Source organism: Numenius arquata, chromosome 10, assembly GCF_964106895.1.
Source record: "Numenius arquata chromosome 10, bNumArq3.hap1.1, whole genome shotgun sequence".
Classification (NCBI taxonomy): domain Eukaryota; kingdom Metazoa; phylum Chordata; class Aves; order Charadriiformes; family Scolopacidae; genus Numenius; species Numenius arquata.
The window spans coordinates 55,996,895-56,023,547 of NC_133585.1; the positions used below are offsets into that span (position 1 = coordinate 55,996,895).

At 44.8% G+C, this 26,653-nt stretch overlaps 1 protein-coding gene across 1 annotated transcript in view; it reads right to left on the reverse strand.

The window, feature by feature from the left end:
* Positions 1 to 26,653, reverse strand: part of GALNTL6 (polypeptide N-acetylgalactosaminyltransferase like 6) — a 358,790-nt gene that overhangs the window by 165,561 nt on the left and 166,576 nt on the right. Inside the window, exon 4 of the mRNA XM_074154713.1 lies at positions 22,386 to 22,552. Coding sequence (XP_074010814.1) covers positions 22,386 to 22,552 — 167 coding nt within the window. The remainder of the gene's footprint in view (positions 1 to 22,385; positions 22,553 to 26,653) is intronic.

The following is a 26,653-nucleotide window of genomic DNA, read 5'->3' on the forward strand; positions in this document are numbered from 1 at the left end:
GAGAAGTAAAAACATACAACAGATGTTAGATAGAGGAGAGAGATGAGACTGTGCAAAAAATCCCCTGTGTGGGCAGTCTGCTCAGGAGGGACATCCAGGTATAATTATTTCCATTACGCTCCTCCAACGGGTCAGACAGAAATCCAAGTGCCTTGAAGACCCTCTATTGGCTGAACGGAAGATGCGAACACCGCAAGTCCAATAGTTGCTATTATGAGCCAGCCCCACCAATTCACAATAGCGACGAGGGACAACCAGCTCTTCCACCGGTTTGGCAGGACTTTGCCAGTTGCCCTCCTTCCCTCAGCAGGGTTACCAATGCCATGGCTTTGGGATTCTATCAGCTGCCCAGAAGAGATCTCAAGGGGCTAGACCTTTTTGACAAAAACCCCAAACAAGTTATAAAGACTGACAGTCATTTGAGCTGCTGAGCAGCTCTAAACCGTTCCTTTTTCAAGAAGATTAAAGAAAAGACCATGGCGAGTCACCCATCAGTGTAACCGGGCAGCCCCAGCCCTCTCAGTATTTGGCAATAGAGCATCCAACAGTGCAGAGAAATTTCCTTTATTATACTGGGGGTTTGGGGTTTTTTTGGCAGACAGTAAATACGGATTGATGTTTTGGGTCTGACTGGGGAAAAACAGCACTGTGCAACAAACTGAATGATGACCAGGATTGTACCAACGACTGGGACATGCCAATGGGCATTAAACGATTTGTGGGCAGGAAACATTACAAAAGGAGCAATGACTCCGTTACCAACGCAATCCATCTGAAGGGCAGGGCAGGACACGATTTCAAAGACTTATGTTTTGATATGATGAGTAATTGCTCTATGTTAGCACACAGCAAAGGCAACTACATGAAGAGAAACAAGTTTTTACTTGAACCTGGGCGATACTCAAGATATGGTTTGAATAATTTAATGCAGCTTCCACACAGATTTTAAATTCCCTACACTCTGCATTTTTGAAGAATACTGAAGTAATACAGTCAAAGAAGAATTACGTCAAAATAAGAAAGTTCAGTAAGAGAATGTGAAGAGGAGCACCTGAAGGGGCAAAAAGCACCCCTGAGGCACTGAGGGGTTTTGGTGGTCTGTGTTCTGTCGGAAACGAACCACACCTCAGTCTCAGAGCAGTGAAGGTACCACAGATTGGAAGAGAGAGAGGCAGAAGTTACCTTGGGCAAACAGCAGGGCATCAAAGCCTGTTCAAAGCTCCTCAGCTCTGACACCAGCGGCCAGTGCAGGAAGCTACAGGATTCATGCACAAATGGGTAATAAATCTATCAACCTACAGGGTGTGTTGCTTTTACTGAACATAAAAAGAGAAAGAAACTAAAATGCTACGGGGGGAGGAAAATTCCTTCTCCTGAAAGGATTAACGCCTCATCACAAGATTAATGGTGGGCAAATTGCTGGTTTCACCTCAGAGGGAAGCCACCACTGGAGTTCCACAAACATCTATTTAAGGACTGCTCTTCAACTTATCCATATATGATTCAAATAAGGGTTAATAGTGAAATGACATTTTTTTTTCTGACAATATGCACTTTCTAGACTACTAAAAAAGCCTGTAAACTTTTCCATCAATAACTGGATGACAGGTGAATTTCAACATAGATAAACAAAGTAATTCACATGGGAAAGAAAAGTCTAACTTCAAATATACATGATGGACTCTGAGCTGACAACTACCACTATGCAGAAAAAAATATTGATACTAGATATAAATAGACATCTCACTGGAAGTGACAGCCCAATGTTTACTAGTAATGAAAATAGGAAATAGAGAGCAAAGAAAATATCAAACCTCTTTATGCCACTCGAATCCGTTGTGTGCCTGGATCTTTAGTATTTTCTGCAGCTCGCTCTGCCATCGCCCAAGACAGGGGACAGGTAGAAACGGTGAAAGAAAGAGCAAAAGAGACGGCAGAACAAGGTATTTCCAAACAAGGAATGCTGTGGATGGAAGAGACTAAGAATCCTCGGTGTAGAAGAGAGGTGACACCGCTGTGACACGCACAGGTGAGGACCGATGGGAGGGCATTAAGGAGGTGACATTACAGTGGGGTCTGCTCCGGACCACCCCACCGGGAAGAGCGAGTGGAGGAGACCCTCTAGAGACAGGGAGGAGCAGCCTCACCTTCCCAGCCCTGCTCCTCATGGGGACCCCAGCCACCCTCTTGAGGTGGTTCAGGTCCGAGGTGTGTGACAATCCATTCTGTGCAACACACAAGCTTTGAGCGTGCTGTCCGGATTGGTACAAAATATATGGAATTGCTGACCTTGACAGTGTCAGGGGAGAGACCAGTTTTGGGGAGAGACAATTTACAAAAGCTAAGAAGGCTACTAGAATGACGATGACATAAGCTCACACTGTTAATATTGCACTGGCTAGTGATTATTATACAGTGGTTATTCAGGAACTCTCCATTATTTTAATCTCATTACCATTTAAAACCATCTGGAATAAAATATCTAAAGATACACATATTACTGGGTGCTCTACGCTGTTTAAAAATCAGTATTTGTATTTGCTATTTTTGCACTACTGTAGCAAATATAACAGTCCTTGATAAATTCACTTCACTGCAGTGAAGGAAGCTGCTATCATATTCCCCAGGCAAAAAGCAAACATTTTAGAACATTTTAAAGTCCCCATATGAACGATAATCGACTTAATACTTCTGTAAGAGCACGCTTGCTTTAAAGCCCATCTCTAATAACCCTGAGCTCCTGAGGAAACTCGAGGAAAGTATCCTAAGAAAGACCCGAAGCGTTTCACACAAGCAATGGGCTGCTCAAGGTGTTTCGTAGGAGCCCAGTCAAGAGGCTCCTGCAAGGAAAGCCGAGGAAGTTCTTGAGCTCAGGGCCCGGGAAATCCAACCAGAGCCGGGAGAGCTGACAATGGTGAATTTAACTACAAAAGATATAAAGAATTGCAAGGGGGGAGGCAGAAGGACTGTTTGTTTTGCTTTCAACAAGAACTCAAAGCAGGCAGATTAGCAGAGATGATTAAAGTACTTTAAAATCAACTCAGCTGAGATAATAGGCTTCTTTAATATATACACAGACATAGATAAACAGTCACATAAATAAAATCATTATGGAGACCAATAAAGACATCGCTACTCTCAGAAGCAGGAGAAAGCCTTTGTGGGGCTGCAATCCGAGCAGAGCTGTTTAAAGGGAACAGTTTGCTGCCCACAGATTGGGTTTATGCCTCAATAAATATGAGGGCACGTAGAAGCACAAATGCTGCAAAGTGGACCTGGGGAAACCAAAACGATGGAGAAAAATGTTGCAGAGCTAAGAGCTATATAAAAAACCAAATAAAAGAACATGTGTATATCGTGTACCTGAAGTGCTGTCCATGCAAGGACAGGTGAAGAAGCAGGAGGGAAAAAAAAAAAATATACGAACACGCACATAACCTTAAAATAAATTCTGTTTTTACTTTCTACTCTATTCTTTATCAGATAAGAGGGATACTAAGGTGCAATTGAATTTCATAGCAGCTCTAGGTTAGTGCAACCGCAGTGCTGTTTTGCAGAAAGCTGCCTGCTTTTTTCCAGTTTTTGCTTTCCGGGTAAGTTCACCCAGAAGGTTCAGGATGGTTTGGTTTTTCAAACATAGAGAAGCTTCTCCGAATTCTTCTGCAAAATGTCACAACTTGCTTTGCTGCTGTGTTTCTACTCCTTATCTCTCCCAGCTCCAGGTCAGAAATGCAGTAATGCTTTCCCATTTTCTTACCATAAAGGAAGCCATTCACGTTAACCCTTTGGCTGCCACCGTCACCAGGCAAACACGAATCACTAACCAGGGAGAGAGGGAGCTTTAATGTACACACCGGCTTTTCTTACTCCCCAGAATTTGTGACTCGTGTTTCCCAACTGGAATAAATTTGGTCGCCTGCTTTGTGACAATTAATCCTAGGAAACAACAAGACAAAACGAGCAACGTTCACTGATCTGAGGCCAGGAATTGAAGTCCGTACATAGCTAAATAGGGAATTAACTGCAACTAAACGTGGTTTCCGAACCATGATCCAATTCTAAGCCAAGTGCTTGAAGAACCAGCCAGGCTGATGCCACACACATCACCACTCCCCCCACAGAGCGGGGCTGGCAGCAGGAGGTTAACGCCGGCACAGAACAGGAATGGTTAACGGCTTTAAATGCTTTAGTACTCGAAAATCCACGTCTCAGGATATACACTGTTAGAGAATTGTGCAAGCTAGTTCCATGGAAAAGTCCAAGCATTTCCAAGAAGGTACCACCTGTCACACAAAATGAGAAAGCAATTAAATAATTCATGAAGAGAAAAGCACAACTGCCGCACATGAAGCCTCGTTCAGAGCTAAGGCACACTTTAATATTCCAGCCATCGCTATTAGCTATGTTAAGAGGCACAAATATTATTGTTTGTGAGGTAACCCATTACTTTATATTTTTATGTGCTCTGCAGCAGTTCCTACGTGCATCAGTTGAGCTGAGGACCACGCTCTGCTTGTCTCTGTAGACACAACCCCCCAAAAACCAGTTCTTGGTTCCGAGAGGCTGCAGGATCCCACCCGGGATAAACCCTCACTGCAGAAACTCAGCCCTGAAGGGGCCACTGGCATTTCTTTCTTTTATTAGTTCACCTTGCTGTTGCAGTACTCCCATCTGTTCACTTGCAAGATGTTTGTGTGCATCTAAAAAACTTTGTGGGGAAGTATTAAAAACATAGGTTCAAGGATAGTTTAACAGCACGTTTCTTAAAAAAAAATTAAGTTTCCCTTCTGTTGTAATTTCTGCCGTTATTGAAAGAATGTTGCTGCTGTTATTAATGGGCAGCTCGGAACCACCCAGAGCATGAAATGCCTCTAAAAACATAAAGTGAACACAGGTGCTCTAAATCTCAGGAGGTAATTTCTTAAGAAACCTTAAAAGCCAAACCTGAGTTAATGCCTAGAGTGACGATCACTTCGGAGAGACAGGAGCAATTCGGCTCGGCTACATCAGAAGCAGATGCCCATACACGTGATGAATTCAGCCTCCCGAGAAGGTTATCTATTTTAATTTCTCCTACACTCCCTGCTGAGCTGTCACAACTTCTATGCAAACACGGACAAGCTGACGACTGCCCCAAACTGGAGCATTATTGGAAAAGCCTTAAGGAACAGATAAGAGTGGAAAGGAACAAAATCTGTATTTCACTCAAAAGTCTACTTTCTTCTCCCATGTAACTTGGTCAGCTCAGAAGCATTTCATTTTCACATGGAACACTGTAGTATCGTTACAGATCTAAAATTTAAAAAAAAAAAAAAATCAACCCCCCAAAAAACCCCAAACAAAATGAGGAGAACCTCGGATGAAAGCACAAAGCTCCAGAAACTGCGCAGAGAACATAACTTATATTCCCTGTCCTGAAAGCTTACAGCAAAAGACGCCAGTGTCGCAGCAGCTAAACCCAACATTCCCTCGCAAGGCAAACGGGATGCTGACATGATCCATCTAACAGCAAACACCCAACAGGTGACCGCGTCTAGTGTGGAACTTGCACCTACCTGCAGCCTACAAGTCTGGCAGATGCCGCGTGGATAAGAAATGCACGTATAGTTTCTTGGTCCGTGTTTAAAATAGCAATACATTACAGATTACGGTATACTTTATACAACATCATACGCTAAATATAATTAAGTGCTATGAAAGTATGTGCTTTAAAAGCTAGGAGATGTTTTAAGTAACCATAATGGTCTGAAAGTTAAGCACTGATAATGTAAAGAGTTTATTACGCCTTTTTGTCCTTCACTTTTTCCTTGCCTTTTCTCACTTCAGCCCTGACCTATAGCCACCATAAAACCACCCTGCCAGCCCCGCGGGAAGGCTGTGAGAGCAGCCATTAGGGACACTGAAAACACCCAAATAATTTACTGTCACCAATTTGTGTCTGCTAGAACCGCTGGAGCCCATCACATCCCAGGCTGCTCCCAGCCCAAGCTGCCTCCCAGCGCCCGGAGCCAGGGCCGAGGATGGAGGAGGCAGCCCAGCACTCAGGGTCACTGGTCCCTTTTTTCCACCACAACTCCTCCTTCCCGCCCATCTCCCCCTTCCCCTGGTCACAGTCCCCCTGCAACACACGCACGGCTGCTCCGAGGGAGCCCGAGGAGAGTTAAACAGGTTTCCATAAGGAGCAAGGAAAGGATGAGACAGCGATAATTGGGTTTAAGGATCAAGTGCACCAAAGTGAAAGCCCTCTCATTTATTTACTTACTTTCTAACATCGTTCATGCTGTGCTGCTGTTTCCGTGTATTCACTAATATCCTGAAGTGTCACTCTTTGTGACATCTACTTTATGGAAAAATTAAACTCATATTTGAATAATTTATTCTATTAAAACCAATTCCAGTGCTCAACTACAGTTCTATGACCAAAATAACTTAACCATTTTAACCCTTTGGTCATAATCTACTATTTTAATGATTTATCAAATTCTTTTCAGACCTGACTTTTACGCTAAGGCCAGATGTAATCTGAAACTGAAAATCATTAATATAGTGCCAATAAGGTCAGCCAAACGGGAGCAACTCGCTCTCCCTGCTGCTGGCCTTCCCCTTCAGGCCAAGGTCAACAAGCCTAACGATCCACCCCAGGGTTTATCTTGCATTAAACAATTAAGGAAACCCCTTTAGAAGATTGTATCACTTCAGCGTGGGCAGTTTTATTAGCATAAAAGCATTTATTAACTTTTTCCCAGCACACGGTACTCACATAGGCTGCCGTCCCAGCAGAACAGCCACGCTCCAGGTATTATGAACTGCGGGAAAATGTCATCCCAAAGTGTCTTGTCCTCCCGAAAACTGGCTTCAGGAGAGCGCATGCCCTGCCCCAGCTCCTGCAGTGACCACCAGGGACATGGCCCTCCCAAAGCAGTTTCCTCAAGGTCTGCAACCCCTACAGAACTGAGACAGAAGCTAAACCTGCCCTGGCCGGTGAAACAAAAGGAATGGAGAAATCCAGAGTCATTCAAGCAACAGCCAGATTCCTGAGGCGGCAGGTATTTGTTAGTAATGAAATGCAACGGGAAGACCCCAACCTTCTCCAAAAAAACGTGCAAAAATAATTTAAACTTCCCTCATTATCCATGGTTTGTGTTGTGCCCCTGGAGCACACTGCACTTCACCCACCTCTCCTTCTCACCGCATCCCACAGCCAACAAACCTTTCTCTCACTGCTCCAACGCCACAGTCATTAACACGTGCTCTGAGCACCCCAAAAAACATCTCTAATTGCTGAGAAATGATGTGCTGGCGAGGCAGGAGACCTCATCACAGTGCCAGGGAGCCCCGAGAACTTCAACGCACAAAAAAAGCGTAAATGTAAGCAAATCTGGAGGCCCGCCTGGGAACCTTCCCACAGCAAATCTCTCTTTCCCTGCTCGCGCTATGCTGACAATAAGATGGTAACGTAAGGCCTTCTGTGCCTGGGGAGTATCGCTGGGACCACCAGCAGCGGCACCCGCTCGGCACGAGGCTTCTCAAACGCACCATCTCATCTGCTGGCTCCGCGTCCCAGAGCGGTCAAGGAGGTGCCTTCCCTGATACGAGACCATCCTACAAAGCTACAGGAATTTTAAGGAGGTCAAGTTCATTCGGCTCAATTAGATAAAAGATGTTGGTTTCCCCGTCAAAAAATGATTGGAAAAAGACAAAAATGAAATTAGATTATGACACTGGCAAAGCAAGTCTACTGCACGATATCAAAATAGCAGGCAGACAAGAAAGATTTCAGAGTTAAATACGCTCACAGATGTCCAATATCAAGAAAAGAAAGTCAAGACAGATCTGAAAGACAATGTAAAAAGCTGAAAACAGGATTGATGTTAAAATAAAATCCTCTCTTCCTCTAAGACATGCTGCAATTAAAAATAAGTTTCTTATACCAGCTTGCTCAATGGAAAAGGGGTAACTTGAAATGGCCAAGAGAAATTCTAAATGTTTCCCAGAAATTAGTTACATTTAATTTTGTCTTGTACTTTAATTTTTGCTGGACTCTTGAGTATGAAGCTTCCATTCATGCTCTGCTCTCCAGACGCCACCGTACCCAGTGTGCCCCACAAAGCTGCCCACCACAGAAGGGACGAGCCGTAGACAGATCCACCCATAGTTGGGAACACATCCCTGTCGCAATGAATGCAAAGACAGCTTAATTCTTCTTGTTTCCACACAATAAATTTCTCACTTGTTTCACCCTAGGGTTATTTGCTTTTCATTATCATCACTGGCATAGATTTTTTTTTGGTTCAATTTTAAGAGGAAGCTGTCTAGAAGAACACTATACTCTCTTGGCTAATTCTTCTGGCTTACCCTGCCTCATACATAATCAATCTACCCTAAGCCTTCCTTGTAAAACAGGCGATATACCACGGAACAACACGCCTGCTGGGACCAAGATTACATCACTGACTTCTTACCTTAACACATCAATCACTCCGCTGCAATTCCCACCGACAGCTACTCGTCCCCTGGAGCCATGCAGAAACCCAGGGAAGGATGGCATTTTACATCGCCCCCAGAGACCCAGAAATGAGCCTTTTTGCATCTCTTTGATTTCTCATGGCTTAGTCTAAGTATTTTAATTAGCCCCTGCACTTTCTCAGTCTTACACAAGGAAGGAAAGCCTGATGTGCAGGTGATGACTATCTGCCCCGTTAACCCCTTTCCCCCGCCTCGGCCGCGCACAGCCATTGGGGCGCAGCACCCAGCCTGAGACACGGCTCCAGTCGGAGGCACCCACCTCGGGCCTCGGCAACCTCTGCTGAAATAGGGAAGAACACAGAAAATGCCCGTTTCAGCAGCATCTCTCCTGAAGCCAGAACGTGTGAATGGGGAAGAAGAAATTAGCTCACGGTTCTTGTTGAAGTTCTAAATTCAGTTAAAATTCCCTCAACTAGTGCCATCGACAAGGCTGTACGGAAATCCATCGTTCAGTTCAGAAGTCACCACCACCAACTGCCTTCCAACTGGGATCCAGCGGCACTGCCCGCGTACGCCCCAGCGAGAACAGAGGGCTCAGCCCAGGAGGCACCCTCGGCTGAAGGTGGGAACCCCGGCACCCAGACCTCACCCACCGCTCCACAGCATCCTCACTTCCCTGCCAGAGAAAGGACCAGGGGGTACGTCAGAGGAGGATGTTCAAGGTCCTGTTACTAACGCTCTGCCCAGATGCAGAGACCTGGGGTTGTCCTGTAGCACACTGCGGTGCTGGCTTCACGTATTATTAGAGGAAGTAGATTTTGTGCTGCAAACTGTAATTAACACCGAACTGCCAATAGGAACACGGGAGGAGGTGTGCGGATCAGAAGCAGGCACCCGAGTCGGTCTTTTCAAATTCATCCAAGGACAGCAATACTTTAGACTCAAGTGCAAGTTGGGCTTATTTTCATTTTCCCATTTGTTAGGATAACGTGCGGCTGCTTCCCCCAGCGAAGAGCTGCCGGGTGAGGCACTCGAGGAGGAGGAGGGTGACATCTGTTCGAGCTGCTGTGCAGCGCTCGCGGGTCCCCACCTCACTGCCAGGCAGTTGGCCGCTTTCTTCCCGCGCACCTGGGACCACTTCACGGAACGCGCTCGGGGACCAAGGCCCTCGAGGAGTTTTGGTTTTTTTTTCCAATTCTCATCTAAATAAGTCAGTTGTACTTGGTTCTAAGGCACCCTCACTTCCTGCTGCGTTTTTAAAAAGAAACTTTATGAGGTCAGAATATTTACAAAGTTGTCCTAAACATGAGCATCTTTCCTTTTTGCCTAGAAATAGCGTGCCACAGCCAGAGGAACTGCTGCAAGAGGAAAGGAAGGCTGCTCCGGGCTGCTCCGTGGAGCTGCAGCAGGGACACCAGTGGAAGGGGGAAACCTCTGTTATGAACTCACCTCTAACTCGCCTTCTCCATCAATACCGACGTCCAGCCTGAAGGATGATGTATTATGTGGCTTTTCACGCGGAAGACATAGATCATTTTTGTCAGAAAGAAAACTCAAACGGTAGTTGGGCCTTTAATGTTACTGGATAGATAGGGTACCCAGAGAGGTTCCCCGCTCCCGTAACACCCCTGTCTCCTCCAGCCGCTGCACGGGCCGCATTCCCTCCGCGCAGTCATAACTAATTAGTTCATCAGAACATTTAGAAAACCTTGAAGAAAAGCACCTGCAACCAAACCCTATACTTCTTATAATAAAATCCCAGACCAAGCAGGTGTCGTGGTTTCAGCCGAATTTACCAAAACCAGACTGACAGATGGCCCTTCTCTCCCCCAAAACAGGAGAGGAGAGAAAGAAATAAGGAGATTCAGAAGTTTAGAATGAACTACTTTAATGAAGAATTAATATTAAAATAAAAATAAAGAAGAAAATAATGAAATAGATACAATATATACAAAACCACCGTATCGAGCTCCCAGGATGACAGTCACGTCACCGGCAGGCACTGGGGCAGTCCCAGACTGGACTCAGCGACGGATGGGAACTGGATTCCAGCTCTGGAGTCAGGAACACACGGATCGGGATCAAAGGCAGATGGACAGACAGAGTCCTCTCTGGACGTCGGCCATCGCAGGAAGGGGCTGACCCTTTGATCCCTCAGCCTTTATACTGAGCGTGGGGCAGATGGGATGGAATACCCCAGTTGGTCAGGTTTGGGTCACCTCTCCTGTCCGCTCCTCCCCACCGATGTGACCCCTCTACGTTTTTTCCGTTTCCGACCCTCTAAGGGGGCAAATAAGGAAATTGGCTGCCCTTGGTTGTTACAGCAATAAGGATAAGCAAGGGCCCCCCTGCTCACCATCCCTTGGCACGGAGCACAAACATTGGGCTCATCATTCTGAGAAAGAGCAGTTTTCTCCACAATGTGCCGTTAATGTCAGAGAGTTAGAGGAGGCCTGGCTGGGATGGAAAGCGACAGAACAGAAAATTGGTTCGGTTTTACTTCAAAGCGGGACAGCAGGCAAGCACTCCACTGGGTACAGCAGAAAAATCCCCAAGGTGTGGGAGCGCCCCCGTCCAAGGGCTTCCACACCTCCAAACATCTACAGACAAGTAATCTGGGTCTCTTCTGCGATTAAATGAGGCAGACATGAAGTAAGGAAGTTTTCTTCAGAGCTAGTAAACACTGTAGAAAACTATCCTGATCCAGCAGTAAGAGAAATAGCTTATATATCTTAAAACCACAAACCAAGCCCCCGTCTCTCTGCCAACAGCATCACTGACCGCAGCTCCCAGAGCCCAGCCCAGCAGCGCCTGGAGCTCTGCCTCCCCCAGTGCCAGGCAGGGATTCGCGCTACGTTTTATGGGGGTCATTAGGAGTGTTCTCTGTCACCCAAAGCCAACCCCCCCCCCAACTACCTCTTCCAAAGGGCTGGGACTTCCCCCCACCGTTTGAAGCATTTGTCCTTGTGCTTATTGCTTGAATTTGCGTGGGGAGGGCAGAGCTGGGGGCTCCTGCGGCAGCTGGACAAAGGTTGCCAAGTCACTGACCGTAAATAAAATGAAGCGACGTGTTTGCCCCTGTGAGCTCTCTGTGTCTGGGTGGGATCATACTGCAGCCCCGCAAAGCTGAAAGAAATCAAAGCACGTACTCTCACAACGCAAAAGCGTACAACAGGATAAAAAGGAAAAAAGACCAAACCAATAATAATAGTAAAATCACTATCCCGAGTACGAATATATTTTGGACGGCAGAGGGGGATGCTCCCGAGCCCGTGGCACGTACCAAACCGCCTTCCTTCTGGCACTCTCCACCAAAATCTCTCACTGTATGTGCAACTCCTTCTAATTTGGAAAGCCCGATTTGACCCAATCCTATTAAAATAAATCCTTTATAATTGCTAGATACAAGTTATTAATGTGTTGTTCGCAAATCAGCAACATTTAAAGAACAAACTGTGCGTGACAGAGCCACTAAAGCCTTCAGCCATTTATAAACTTCATAAAAGCGCCCATCTGCCCGAAAGGTGCCTGAGCTCAGTTTGGGAAAACAGCGCATACAGAAAAAGCCCCAAAGTTGATAGAAATGTCTGGATAGTGATTTCTGAGCGCAACAAAATATTCCTTTTTAAGCTAATCAAAATTATAATTGTATTTCTGTACAAGAAGATTTGTAACGAGACAATTCCATACGTCATTACCGCCTCCTGCGAGACCCCCAGACACACGGAGCGAGCAGCAAACGCGTAAGCGCACTTTTGATTTTTGACTGCACAAAATAAAAATCTGCATAAACACATACACCACTAAACAGAATGGATGCTTTTGGCAACAGGGCCTTCATTCATGCAGGATAAATAAATTCAATAAATACAGATGACGGTAGAACCGCTTGCCATTAGCCAGGAAAGAATCATCAGAAACAAATGCTGTCAAATTAACGTATTGTGTTATTTCAACAGAAAAGCATCGAGATTAAATGAATATAAATGAATTGCAGCTCTTAATACTCATAGGAAATATTCTGTAGGCTTTTTGTTTGTTTGTTTTGACAGAAATAGAATATACCAGAGCTTTAATGGAAAGTGAAATTATTTTCTGTTTTACTTTACGTCTGAAGCAAGGTCAGAACAGCCATTAGAGCTCTTAAAACACTTCTGATTGTGTCAGGGTTACCAAATTAATAGGACAGGACCAACCTTTGCTCCTCACGTATAAAGCTTCGAAGGCATTCCTTTGCTAAACTCATTACAGGATGGTTCTTTCTCTAGGTCCTGTTAAGATTTAGAAATTAAATAATGGCTAGGAATCCTACGCAGAAGCAGCAGTCTAGAGGAGACAGCAGCACTTCGCTTGGGAAAAAATCCACGTAGTTGGCAACCAAATCACCGTTCTCCCAGCCACCTCCCTGGGAAACAATTAGAAGTGGCTATTTACTCCCGGTGTCCGGCTGAGGGCTTTCACAGGCCAATACACAGCCTGTCACTGCCACAGCTCTGCCTTTAACGTGCTCTTACAAGTGACAATCACCATCCCCAGCTTGGGTTATCTCCGACTTCCGTACGCTGCCTACCTTCATCTCTTACCTCTACGTCAACTTTGGTGCCAGTGAACGATCAGGAAAAGAACAGCTTGGTTACACTATTGGCAATATATTTGGAGTCACGTTAAAGATCTCAGGCTTCCCCATTATTTGCAAAGAGGACAGGAGGAGAGGACAAACCACTAAACATTTATAATACAGTAAAATAACTAACAGGTTTTCTAAAGTTACCTTCTTCTATCTTCTACCCGAGTGACAGGCGATGGGACAAGAGGAAACAGCCTCAAGTTGCACCAGGGGAGGTTCAGATTGGATATTAGGAACAATTTTTACACGGAAAGGGTTATTAAGCCTTGGAATGGGCTGCCCAGGGCAGTGGTTGAGGCACCATCCCTGGAGGGATTCAAAAGCCAGGTTGACACAGAGCTTAGAGACATGGGTTAGTGATGCGGTTTTTCTGTTGTTGTTTTTTGTGGTGATTTTTTTTTTTTTTTTAATCAGAGTCAGGTTGATGGTTGGACTAGATGATCTTAAAGGTCCCTTCCAACCCAGACAATTCTATCATTCTGTGATTCTTTAGATCCACACAACGAGCACATGGCTACTGCCTGCTCTTTTTAGAGCATTGCTATTCTGCATGCTGATTATAAGCCAACTTGAAAGCCTGCCTTCAGAAAAGGGGAAATGTATTTTTAAAGCCCACTTAGGTGAACTCGAAGGCTGCAATTAAGACAACCCCGACTGTAACAAACTACCATCTTGGGAAAGACTACTAGGATGTTAATGCAAAAGCTTCTCACACCTTATTAAACTGCATTTAACTTTGAAAGGGGAGAGCTGCTAGCCCTTTCTGTGCACAACGAGGAGGTATGTAAAGCAAGGACAACACTGAAACAACAGTCGGGCGTGAAAAAGATCATGAATAAGTTCCAATTTTAAATTAAACAAAAGCTTCTAAATAAGAGACAACTCATGTTTGGCAGAACCTTTCATGTTGATAGGAGGGTCAGGTCTGGTTGGTGAGCTCTTGAGAGCCAGTGTCTTGGACCGGATACGAAATCTCAGGCCTGCACTCCTGATGCCGAACAGCCACCAACCACCCAGAACAGAAACCTCATCGGTTGAGGGGGACGAGGTGCAAGAGGTCCAAAGCGATGGACCCCAGCTGCTGTCCCAAAGCACCTGACCACAGCCTTTCACGCTGACACTTCATCCAGGAGACAGAGCACTCGAAGGTGTAAAAGCTAATTAAGATTGTACTACTGGCTGCAGCTAAGGAAATAACGCCTTTGGAGTACGAGCCAAGAAGTGCTCGGTGCCAATGAGATTCCCAAGATCCCCTAACGCGCAGCATCAACTTTGACATTTGAAAAATATAATAAATAAAAAAAGAATTATCTTGAAACTTATCAGAGGAAGGAATGTAGGGAAATGTGTAGGACTGTATCTTTTCCAATTTCTCCTAATGTGCATCTTTTCCATAGTTCATTAATTACGCTAGCTGAAGAAGGTAACCGTGAGCTAATTGTTCAAGTCTCTTGTCAAGTTGTTTAATATCACTGCAACATAATAATGCTTTTTCGAGTGGAAAGTAAACAGCTGATGTTTGCGACAAAAGCCAATGTAGAAACCAATGTTTACTCATGTTTAGAAGTTTTCTTTTCTATTTATGAGATCAAATTTGAGTATTCCACATGAAGAATTCCAAAATAATTTAATTACAGCAATAATTCAATTTAACCTTAAAGAAATGTAAATCAAAGCCGAGATGCATAGTAGAAAATACAAAAAAAGGAACACAAAACTTAGAATGCAGTTAATTTACTACATGAATAAATATGCTTTTCCTATATCAAGACTACTCAGAGTGCATATACTGAGTTATTTCAGAATCTACCTCAGATACCTCGTGAACGTCACTCCATATGAGCTTAGCATAAGCCCTTTCAGAAGCTGGGACCCAGAAGACACAACCTGGCCAAGTTGAGGCTGCCCATCGCCACCACCTGGGCTATCTCTCAGAAGCTCCTGGCCCATTCCCAGGAGAAGGCAGCCCCAGCCCCAGCAGGACACACACCAGCAGCATCGCGCAGGGCGGGCGAGCCAGGAAAGACAGAGGGGTACACAGCCTTCGTGTTCCCACCCCACGAGTACTCAGAAGTGAAACTGTTTATCTATTTAACCAATTCAAGGAAGTACGTGAAAAGTAAAAGTGTGTTTTCACGTTAATATTGCACGGCTGGTTCCATTTTTTACAGCCGGGGAGTATTTGAGCTGCCTGCGTGCTTTCTCCCACAGCAGCCAGAAACTGCTCTGGCAGAGTGGTATTTTGAGTAAACCTAGGAAAGAGCCGGGGAAGAACAATAAAATCCCATTTGCAAAAGCATACACTTGTTTAATTGCCATTTTCATTACAGTTCCACACAGATACCCCCAGTTTGTTTTTAGTAAAAAATAAAAAAAATAATAAAAAATGACCATTTCAAGTATTTCAGAACTAAATCAGGTACCAAGCCTTACCCAAGGACTTTTATTAGCATTCAAATTCCTATTACCTGACATTTCCTTTTATTAACAATACCCAGCAGTTTGCTCCAGCCAGCTGTAACACCACACTTGGGTGTCTCTCCAAGTTCTTCCCAATGTGATACACAAAATACAGTGATGAAGAAGATAATGCCACTCCTCATGCCTGCCATCAGAGTGAGTGTGCTCCAAATTCAGTCTTCATGGCTTGGTTTTATCCTCATTCTCCACTCTTTCAATACGAGGTGGATCTCTCTGGTGGGCTCCGAAGGGCTCGTCTCTCCAGAGAGCTGCTGGGTACTGCACTCAGCTGCGCTTCAGTGCAGGGTGTAAATACTGATATACACACACCACAGCGCTAACAAATTGTTTTCATCTGTAACGCTGGAACAGAATTAGCCTTAATTTTTCCAATTGAATTATTTCAGTTGAGTGCTCACTCGGTCAAGGCGACAGATTTCTGTGCACCTTTATCTCATCCTGTTCACCTGTCATCACTGGACACCCTCTATCCTGCTGCACAGCAGGGCATTTCGGAAGGCTTCCCTCTTGGATAAGCGTCCAGCCACAGGATATCTTATGTGGGTAGGGGAGTCGCATCAGCACAGCTCTCCCATGGCAGATATTTATGGTGTACAACATAATTCCAGAGAGATGGCCAGGCCACCAGCACTCTCAGCTTCACCCCAGCTCATTAACCTCACGCAGCAGCCGTTGGGCACGTGGAACACCCCATTTTTAGAGATGCTCCTGCTTCTGCCTTCTTTCTCCCACTATTTTTTCCCCTGTCACAGGAGGATATTCTAATCACACAAGCAACGCTCGGTATCCCATATCATCACAGCACAGAGAACAACAGAGGAACCAAAGCAAACCGCCTCACCATCAAATACAAATCCAGCCACAAAATATTGCCACAAAATTACTCACATAGAATTATGTTCCTGTATTTATAAAAGCTTGTTTCTCGGCCTTCTGAGAAGCCACACACAGGCAGGTCACTGTTAACTTGCCATCAAGAGCAGCCGCAGCCCTCAGCCCCTCCATTCACCACCTCCACACATCCCTGAGGGCAGCCAGGGCTCCTCTCCCCCTTCCAACACATCTTCTCCAGGTTCCACTTCTGTTCCTACCAAAGGCTTTTCAGTTCTACCCTTTCTGCTTGAAGGAAAGGCACGTCACGCATTTTCCTGGCTGCAGCCCCTTTGGCCATAGAGAGCACCAGAAGGCAATTCCCAGTTCATGATCCCCATCCCATGTCCTCCCATAGTCCAGGAGAGCCTTAACAAGCTGTGCCCACGTACCCCTTTGGAGGTGTTCGGCACGTTCATGGTTGGACGTGTCCTGTTTGGTGCCCCCATCCCCACAGGCACACACTTCGTTGAGGACAAGGGTGGTCAGTTTTCAGGGATAGGGAGACATCTCAGTACAAAAGTATAGTCTCTTGTATAAAAACGTGGGGAATTATTAATATATGAGGAAAACAAATCATGCATGTAACTTTAAAGAGCTCAGCTTAAAAGAAAAGACATTAAGCAATTAAATACCATCTTGAAAAACAGGCTCCTAAACGTAAGGGGCAGATTTAGAAGGATTTTCTTTGGTAGAGGTTGACTTTCGCAATATTACAACATCCTCTTCCAATATTCTCTTTTAAATGTACATTTTGACAACGGCAATTTTTGGAGAAATGAGCTTTCCCCATATCAGAGAATTGCTGTCTGTAGCAGAGGTGCCCTATGACAGGACAGTCACTCATACAATACAACCTTCACTTCCATTTCATCACAGAAGTTATATCCAGCCATGACCTGAAGCCCAGCACTCACAAATTGGAATGGCAAGTGGCACGTTACACAAACGAGCTGTCTGCAAGCAAATCACAGGGAATTTCATCTTCACGCGACAAACAGCGTGTATTTCTGGAGCGGGAAGCTGTGCAACCTGCTGCTCGGAGCCGTTGCCTTTGAGCACAACCCCCCCCTGCCCTGCCGCTGGTATGTAACAGCACTAAGGGGATTTACACAACTACAGGTTAAAAAAGTAAGAATCAGACAACCTCTGTAAGGCCAAGAAGGGGTTGGCAGGCTCAGCTCTTCCTCCACATTCACACAAATCAAAGCACGTCACTGGCATTGGCATCCACTCACCAAGGAACTCCAGCTCTGCCGCGTACCGGCGGTCATTTGCGGGTGATGGGCTGTGCAGGGCCCTGGCACAGAGCACCCAGGGTCTCATAGGGGACAGTGGGACACTCTCCAACGAGCAGCAGTGCAGGAAAGAGCCAAGCAAGATAAGAGATAAGAGACCTTCTCACTCCCTACAGCTCCCTGAAAGGAGGGTCTAGCCGGGGGCGGGGGGGTGGTGGGGTCAGTCTTCTCCCAAGGAACAGGCCACAGGACAAGAGGAACCAGCCTCAAGTTGCGCCAGGGGAGGTTCAGATTGGATATTAGGAATTACGTTTACATGGAAAGGGTTATTAAGCCTTGGAATGGGCTGCCCAGGGCAGTGGTTGAGGCACCATCCTTGGAGGGATTCAAAAGCCAGGTGGACATAGAGCTTAGAGACATGGGTTAGTGATGGGGTTTTATCACAGTCAGGTTGATGCTTGGACTAGATGATCTTAAAGGTCCCTTCCAACCCAGGCAATTCTATGATTCTAAGGGGACAGAGAGAGGAGAAGACAAGAGATGACAAAATGAGAAGGGACTGGCTCATCAACGTGCAGGAAAGACTCCCACTCCGTTGTTTTCCACCAAAACACCAGTTCACTGCCAGTGACAGAAACTGGTTCTGTCCTGCAAGAAGCCATCGGCTGCTCAGTCTTCCAATTATTTATTTTCCTTGGCAAATCTGATCAATTTTTTGCAAACTAAAGAACTGCTTGATAATTGTTACCACTAATAAGTTCATTGCTGGATGTTCTCTGTTTATTTTTTTCTCCCAGGAGGTGCCATACTGGGAATAAAAGCCACTTTCCCCAGGCTCATGTTCCCAGGCAGCGGGCTCAGGGTGCCAGAGGGACCCCCCACCAGAAAATGGTCCTTCGCCAGAGCAGGGGCCACCTACTGACCCGGCGGGTCTTCAACCCCCATGGACTCTGGGGAGCAGGGCCTGCATCAATCTCACGTTGGAACAGTTTGCAACCCCAAACCCATCACAAAGTCAGAAATATTCCACATACCTCAGTATTCAGAGGTATGATGTACACCAAAAACTATGTTACTGGGACCTAGAACCGAGCTCTCAGAATTCCGTGGAAGTCTCTGTTGAGGATCCGACTGCTAAATTTGCTGGGAAGAGTCAAAATCTTCCTAAACGTGCCTGCCAGCACACAGCATGGCCAGGTCCCGCAGCAACAGCTTTCCCGGGGAAACTAAATCCAAGTCTAAAACTTGTCCCTCTTCTGCAGAGCCTGCTCAGTGACAACCGATTTCTCTCATGTGTGGCAAACTCCCGCGAACTCCAGCTTCGGCTCCCTTTCACCTCTCCACTGCCCCACCGTTTGGCCACTTGTGTTCATCCAAAGGTAAACCGTGTCAGTAAGCGTTACTTTTGTGGAAACAGAGTTGGAAATAATTCCACTAATTCGATTGTCTCCCTCACAGTCCTTCATCATTTTTAAGTATATAAACCTCCAAAAAAAATTATGAATAAAGATACTTTGCAACTTTGGGTACCTATATTCAAATCTACATTTCTTTCTGTCACAGATGATTTTTTTGTATTCATGTAGGGATTTTTTTAAATTTGTCCATGACCAAATATTGCACTTCCAATTTTGCTAACATTTGCTTACCTCCCCCTGCTTAATACCAAGTCTCTAGTTTGCATTACATTGATATTTAAAAGGGTGCAGCTGTCCTTTCACTTTTATAACATCTAAATGTCATAATTTATGGTGAATATTATGCATGAACTATCTAAAGTTTTTGGGTTTGATCACAAAAGCTGCAGCAGTGCAGATGAATAAAAGGAAGGCACACGAGTAGTTTTGCAGACAAACCAGCAGAGCGCTGGGTGCTGGGCTGTGCGCTAAAACAGTCTCATCATCTCTTATCAAAAGGCCTTTATGTGCATTTCAGTATTTATATTTGCATTAGCTGCGAAAACAAAAAGCTCCAGTGTTTTTATCCATCTTTTATCCATCTTTTACACCCCTTTCAAGTTTCTGCTTTTCCTCATCTGCTCGATTTCTAACAGGGACTGGCTTTTCATAACGACTTCTGTAAAAAGGCAAACTTTGATTAGTGGAACACCCTAGAGAAAAACATTTGCCATTTAATCAGTACTTTAAAATAACAGTGCTGTTGAAATATCCCATTCTTCTCCCTGTCAGCTACCTACAAATGATGTTTAGGTTCCTGGTACTTTATAATCTGAAGTTGTGGGACAAGCATAGCAGGCGTAACATTGCTTAAATAGTACAGAACTGATTTCACTACAGAAACTAATAGCCGTTTGCCGGCTCTTTGACGCAGGACGCTCCATGGAGAAGCGGCAGAGGGAGAGCAGGGACACAGATTCATCACTGATCACTGCACCGCTTCACGCTGCACTCGGCTTCGCTCCCAATGACTCCATCGCTTCTGGCAACAACCCAACACATATTTAGTTTTTTACCTAACCTGCCCTCGAAACGTCTTTCACGTTACTTTACTGCTCTCATCACTCTGGGAAAAAGCAATGGAAGAGTGAAGGACTAATAACAGTAAACAAGGCATCTACCGGTTCATTTTACAAAGATTATTTTACAAACGGGGAGGGGGATGGGTATCAGTCAGCATTTCTTCAAGATAAATTAACCCAACTGTATTACATGTGGCCACTTCATTAAAAAGAAAGGGCACAAGAAAATACGATGTCACCTCAGTTAAGCACAGTTTAGAGGATCACAAATGCAAGAATTAAACCCACTTCAGATACGTCAAAATGATTCCCCTGACGCCAAACTCAGCGTTACTGAATTAAGAGCAGAGACACCGGCGTTTTCCTCCCGCGCCTGCTCTTCTCAGAGCACACGGTACCAGGGACCCTGCCCAACACGCTCCAGCTCACAACCGGCAACCACTCAAAACCACATCGCTCATCTTTGTTTTCACAACAAAAAGCAGGTAGGTAAATCTTCCTAAGGGTACACAGCTCCCGGCCTGGCTCCGTACCAGTCTTCTCAAGAGGTTTTGCCCAGATTTTTCAAAGCGGACACTTACATTAAGCACTTCCACACTATATGAAATACTTCCTCCAGCTGAAAAGAGTTCCACTGAAGAGTTAGGTATGTTTGTACAACTGGAAACGAAGATGATTTGGGAGATGGTTACAGTGCTATAGAAACCAGTATTACAGTTAATATTTAAACCCAAAATGCTTTCAGCCAGCAGCAGAACCTAAGTTAGGGCAGGCAAGAAAGAGCAACAGAAGTCACAATATTCCTTATTTACTGGCATTAATGCTTTTTCTAATAAGTGGGAAGCAGATAAGCTAAGACATTTAAGAGCATATCAACAACAGTCAGTATGAGCTGCACTGCGAGAACTGCCACAGCATCCCCACATTGAGCAGGCACAGCCTCAATGCCTGCTCTCAGTACAAGAAGCATTTTTACTTGTCAGACACCTCATAAAACTGACTTGGAGACTTCCCGGTAAGTTGTTTAGCACCAGGAAATTGTTCGCCCGCAGGAAAATTGCTGTGCTGCTTTACCCTGCTTGTTTGGAAAACTTCCACCCAGGGTCTAGATTTTATAAACCCCGAATAGCCGGAGCTGTACTCGCGCCACAATCTCACTGAAATTGCGTTACAGAGGCAGAGGCAGTTCATCACAGCCCGTACCGCAACCAACGCAGCGGGTACGAGCGGGGAAGACAGATGTGTGCAGCATTAATCTTTCTAACCCCTGAAATGTCAAGTTAAAAGCCTCACAGAAACGATTCCGCTGCAGCGCTCCACCAACATTCCTCTCCTTCACCCAGGGCGTTCTCACAGGGCAGGTCAGAAATGGGCTCCTCTAAGTCCCCAGCCGAGACACGGGTTTTCCCCAAAACGTTAGCAAAGAGCACAATTCTCTTTTGCTGTTGATCAGTCTCCTCAGAACCAGCCCCACACACGCACCAGCAACTCCCGTTTCACCAGAAACAACTAAAAAACCCCCCAAACGACAAAAAACCAAAAAAGTCAAAGCTCTTCATTATTGAAGTCCTAAAAAATGTACAGGAATTGGAAAGAAAAAACAAAACAAAACATTTCCCACTTACATATCATTTTTATGGATGAATTTTTCCGAAGAAATTGTTAAATTTCATGTAAGGAACTTCAGAGCACTCATGTCTCATGTTGCATTCAAGACATAACAAAGGCAGAGGTCATTAAGTGATTGCGGTTTTCTTAATTTTACCATCCATAGATGACAAACTTTGATTAACTATTCGAAAGCAGTTTTCCCCATTCCCTCCCAAAGAGTCTCATTTCTCCGTAAGGCTACTTTGTACCGGTGTATGAAGCCGTTTAACTCAATAAAATTCCACGATTAAAATCTAACGCGTTGCGTCCAAAAACGGTCAAAGTTAACAGGTTTTCTGAGTAAAAGTGAAGCTGAAGGAAAAGGTGCCGAAACACTACAATTGCAGTATTTCAGGAAGAGTCCATTCAAAATGCCGTACAGACAGAGGCCAACGACCAGTTGGCAGTCCCCTGCCTTTGACGCGAGTGCCAGTATTCACACAGTAAAGCAACAGCCACTCGCACGCCACTACTGCAGCCCAGCAGGTGCCACCTCCTGGGCTCCCTCCTCCCGTCCATAGGGCCCACGCTGCGATAGACGTTCCAAGCTACAGCAAACCCCGCCAGACCTTACCTCTGTCGCTGAAGTCATCCACCAGAATGATCTCCGCGATCAGGCTGTCCGGCGTGCGGTTGATGATGCTGTGTATTGTCCGCAAGAGCGAAGTCCAGCCTTCGTTATGGAACGGGATAATTATGCTCGTATTTGGTAGCTTTTCCAAGTACACCTTGTGCTTGCAGCTGGAGAGAGAAGGAAATGACGGTGTAAGTGTACTGAGAATGCTGCCATCCGTTTGGGTTGTTCAACCACCCTGGTTCTGGCACAAAATCCAACAGTGCAATCACCCAGGACTTTCATTAGACAGTAATTAGCTCATTTAAAATATCCCTACTGCTTCCAACGAACAGTAAATCTGAACAGCGACAGAGCTGAAGTACCCTGACTGCAATTAGCTTCTTTTCCTTCACTGGAAGCTTTTTCCTGCAAAATGACAGAGGACGTATCTTCTACAGCGCTATTTCCAGAAAACAAATCCTCCTACCAGAGAGAATTCTGAAAAGAAAGTCTGCAACGATCCTTCTTTGTGCATAGCAGACAAGATCTGTAGCAGCAGTCTACGTTAAGAGACCAACTCCAGAAAACAATCCACCACAGTATGCAAAGCAAGTACAACTGCACATCTAGATACCCAAAAGGATTGCTGCTGTTAAACACGGAGATAAACCACCACACGGCTCTGAAGATGCAGACCTTCCACCCTCCACTTCTGAAAGGGAAGCCCTGCACCTTCAGCATCCGATGGAGCAGCACCTCTGCTCAGGGCTCAACCCCCGCTCCAGTGCTGACTTCTGACGTCTTCACGTGTTTGAGCGAAACCCCATTCTTTAAAAATAAATCACGGCCTTGCAGTTCAGTTTCTGCTAACGGCCGAGAACATTTCATGAACAACGTTGATGTTACTGAAACCGACGGGATCTCATCTTTGTGTTTTACTGAAAAAGTGGGAAAGGGGTCACACTCCTGTCGCTAACGTGTCACTGCCAGCTCTGGGGACAAAGTAATGGCATGGTTCCTGGTTCCTCAAGAGAGTCTAAAACATCCCCACAGGCAGAAATACCCCAGCTTTGTGATAAGCAAAAGCAACAACAACAAAAAAGAAAAAAAGCTTCAACCTGCCACTTCCAGGTACCAAAAGCACAAAAGCACGGCTGTCTCTGCTGTGCTTCCGAAGGAATAGCTACGTGTATCAAACACTGCTCTAGCTTATAATGCTGATTTACATACATTTGCAGCTTAGTTTGCATTTCCACTGTATAAACATCACTTAGAAATCAATATTTACCAATTTCTTGTACAGCTACCACATTGAAGAAGTGTCCCAAAGAAATACCAAAAGCTCATACAGTTGCATTTGCAAAATATTAACTGCTGTGTAGCTGTGAATAAACAATCAGGCTTCCGGATGCTTTCCTCAAAAATAAGGTCTAAATCTGTAATTCAGACATTTCTTCCTAAAGCATTGCAACAATTAATTTAATGACAAGTCATTTGCAAAAAAAAAAAAAAAAAATACTTTTGGAAACTTTTAAACAAGCAGCTTGCTGGTAGAACATATGTGCGTGCTGGAGAAAGGACAGTTGCTTTGCAGGAATGTGAAGTTCTGGAGAAAACACTGCTCACTACTTAGTGACGGAAAAGGCTCGGTACGTATTCTAACATCTTGGGAGGGAAGAAGAAAAAAAATCCACTGCAGCAATAGAATTAAGTAAAAGTTCTCTCTCTTATCTGTAGTAAGAAGTAGACCAAAGGAAGCCCAGGATTAGTACGGAGCCGCTTCAGCTGGCAAATGAAGAAACCCACTGACCGAGCACCCCCTCCCCCCCCGCCCGTTGGCCAACAGTGACACTTCTTGGGCTAGAACACACACAGCTATTACACAGCCGCATCGCTCTCATGCTTTCCCGAAAGCTAGATTTATCCTTTAGCATTTTCAAGGCCCAGTATGATTTTAAAACTAGCAAATTCTCCCACCCCATAAAACCCCAAGGCAACAAACAGAAACACCACGTGGAAACAAGCAAGAGAACCCCCCGCGTCAGACTACAACTTAGGGCAAAGGGCAAAAAATACCACCCAAAGCACTCAAATACATTACAATGTTGATTTCTTTTAAAAAAGTCACCCCTCCTGTATAACAATCTACCTTTTGAAAGAGGCTGCACTGAAATTTGTGTATTTGCATGGTCAATGTTGTAACCTGAAGTGTATATAGATGGGGAAGGTCATTTCATTTGGATACTCTCATCGATGGTTTCAGATTAATTGCCTGTTCCGAGTGTTGAGAAGGAGAAGCAACATCAATGGACAGTTTAAAACATTCTTCCCACAGAACAGATTGCGCTGCTAACCCTGGAGGAGAGCCATGCTCAGGAGAGAGAAGAGGGAAACATCTTACATTTTCTGAACGAGTCTCCGTCGTTCCACTTTGACCTTTAGTCTTCACTTGTATTTACTTTTACTTTGATAGTCATTGCAAAGGTACCTGCCTATGGATTTCTGGAGAGCACCACAAACCACCAAAATGCCGTTTTCCTACTTTTCTCAAAAGAGCTGGTCATATTCACAGATGCGTAACAATGAAACCTTCCATTTCACCACCCTATTGTTAAGACCGTCTGTTCAGTTTCATAGCGGTGCCCTCCCTGCCTGCCTTCAGCAGGTTAAATTCTGCCCAATACATGAATCCTGCGCCTACCTAGACTGCTTTACTCTGTCAGAAGCACCATAAATCAGTCTAGGTAGGTGCACGATTCATGTATTAGGCAGAAAAGAGAACAGGTTTTTTATACGCAACAGCAACTGACATAAATCCATAAAGCTTGACATACATAGATTTATCTTATCTCATATTCCAACTCATCTGCATTTTTCTGATGAGAATGATGTTTAAGAACGGGAACCATCAGCGAAGTTATCAGATAAACTACTAGAAAGACACTTTTACCATTAACTGCAACAATTTTGCATCAGCATCAAAGATTTTTAGAGATGTTCTTTCAACACAGGTCCATTATCAAAAATTCCGCAGAGTGCACTTGGAGAGGAGCTGACATAAAGTTTGATTGTAGCTTCAAACCAGCCATGCTTTATTATTTATGCTGGCTCCAAGGTTCTGACATTACTCTTAATAAACAACTATTTTATATTTCAGCCACCATAAAGTCATGCTTTCAAGACTACATGCTTTTTTGCTCTCACCGAAATTATCCTAACACGATAACAGCGTTTTAACCGTTCCTAGGCAAAATACAGACCCTGATTTCAATAGGTCTGCCCTCCCAAATTGATTTGGTTAATGGTTTAACTACCCTGTGGAATGAATGTTTCAAAAGTAAGATTCTTGATTCTCCAAAGAAATGAGACATTATAATCCCAGAGGCTCTCTTATTTCCTGAAGAATGCAATTTTACCAAAATTTATTCAAATAAAAAAATAAAGCAAGCTTTACCATAGAAAGGAAAAGTGGTATGTACAACAGATTACTATTACCAGCCAAATTTAACGATGTTTAAATGAGCACTAATATTAACTAGGTAAAACTTTTTGAATTCTGGTATGTATGTTAAATGGAACTGAACTGACTTGCTATGGAAATATTTCAAATACCACTCAGCAAAATGATTTTATTTTCCAAAGCCTCACAGTTTCAGTGGAAAGTTTTGTCAAACGTGTATCATTTCAGAAACAGATAGCACTTGCAGACATGAGCTCCGAGGGCTGGTTTGAACGAGAGGCATGGTAGGAGAAACACACACGCAGTCTCAGAATAACAACCTGCCAGGAAATTAGATAGTTTTGCCCATGGGACTGAGGGCAGGGAACTAAACCAGTCTACCTGGAATTAGTAACACCAAACCGATGTTTCGCTTCAGCTTTGATCACTGTAACTCCCACGAAAGCGTTCTCAGGAATCAGCCCTGGCTGCGTGCAGGTACTCGCCATCGTGCCCATACTGATAAGGGGATAAATATTTCAGGATGCTAAGAGCACGTTATTCATTACATTTTTGCTCACTTTCATCCTTTCCTCCCTACTTGCGTTTCCTCAGATAACCAAACAGCTCAGCGGAATGTTAACATTTGGGGCAGGATCCATTTGTTTCGCTCAGAAGCGCACCAAGCTGTCCTGGAGATGAGCCTCAGCAGCGCCCGGCATTGCTGGCACCTGCACATGGTGGACATCCCAACCCAACAGCCCCAGCCTCCGCTCTTCTCCAGAGGGGATTCTCCAGATCCGGGATTGTTCCCAGTGTTACAGAATGCCAGACTAGGGGCTGAATC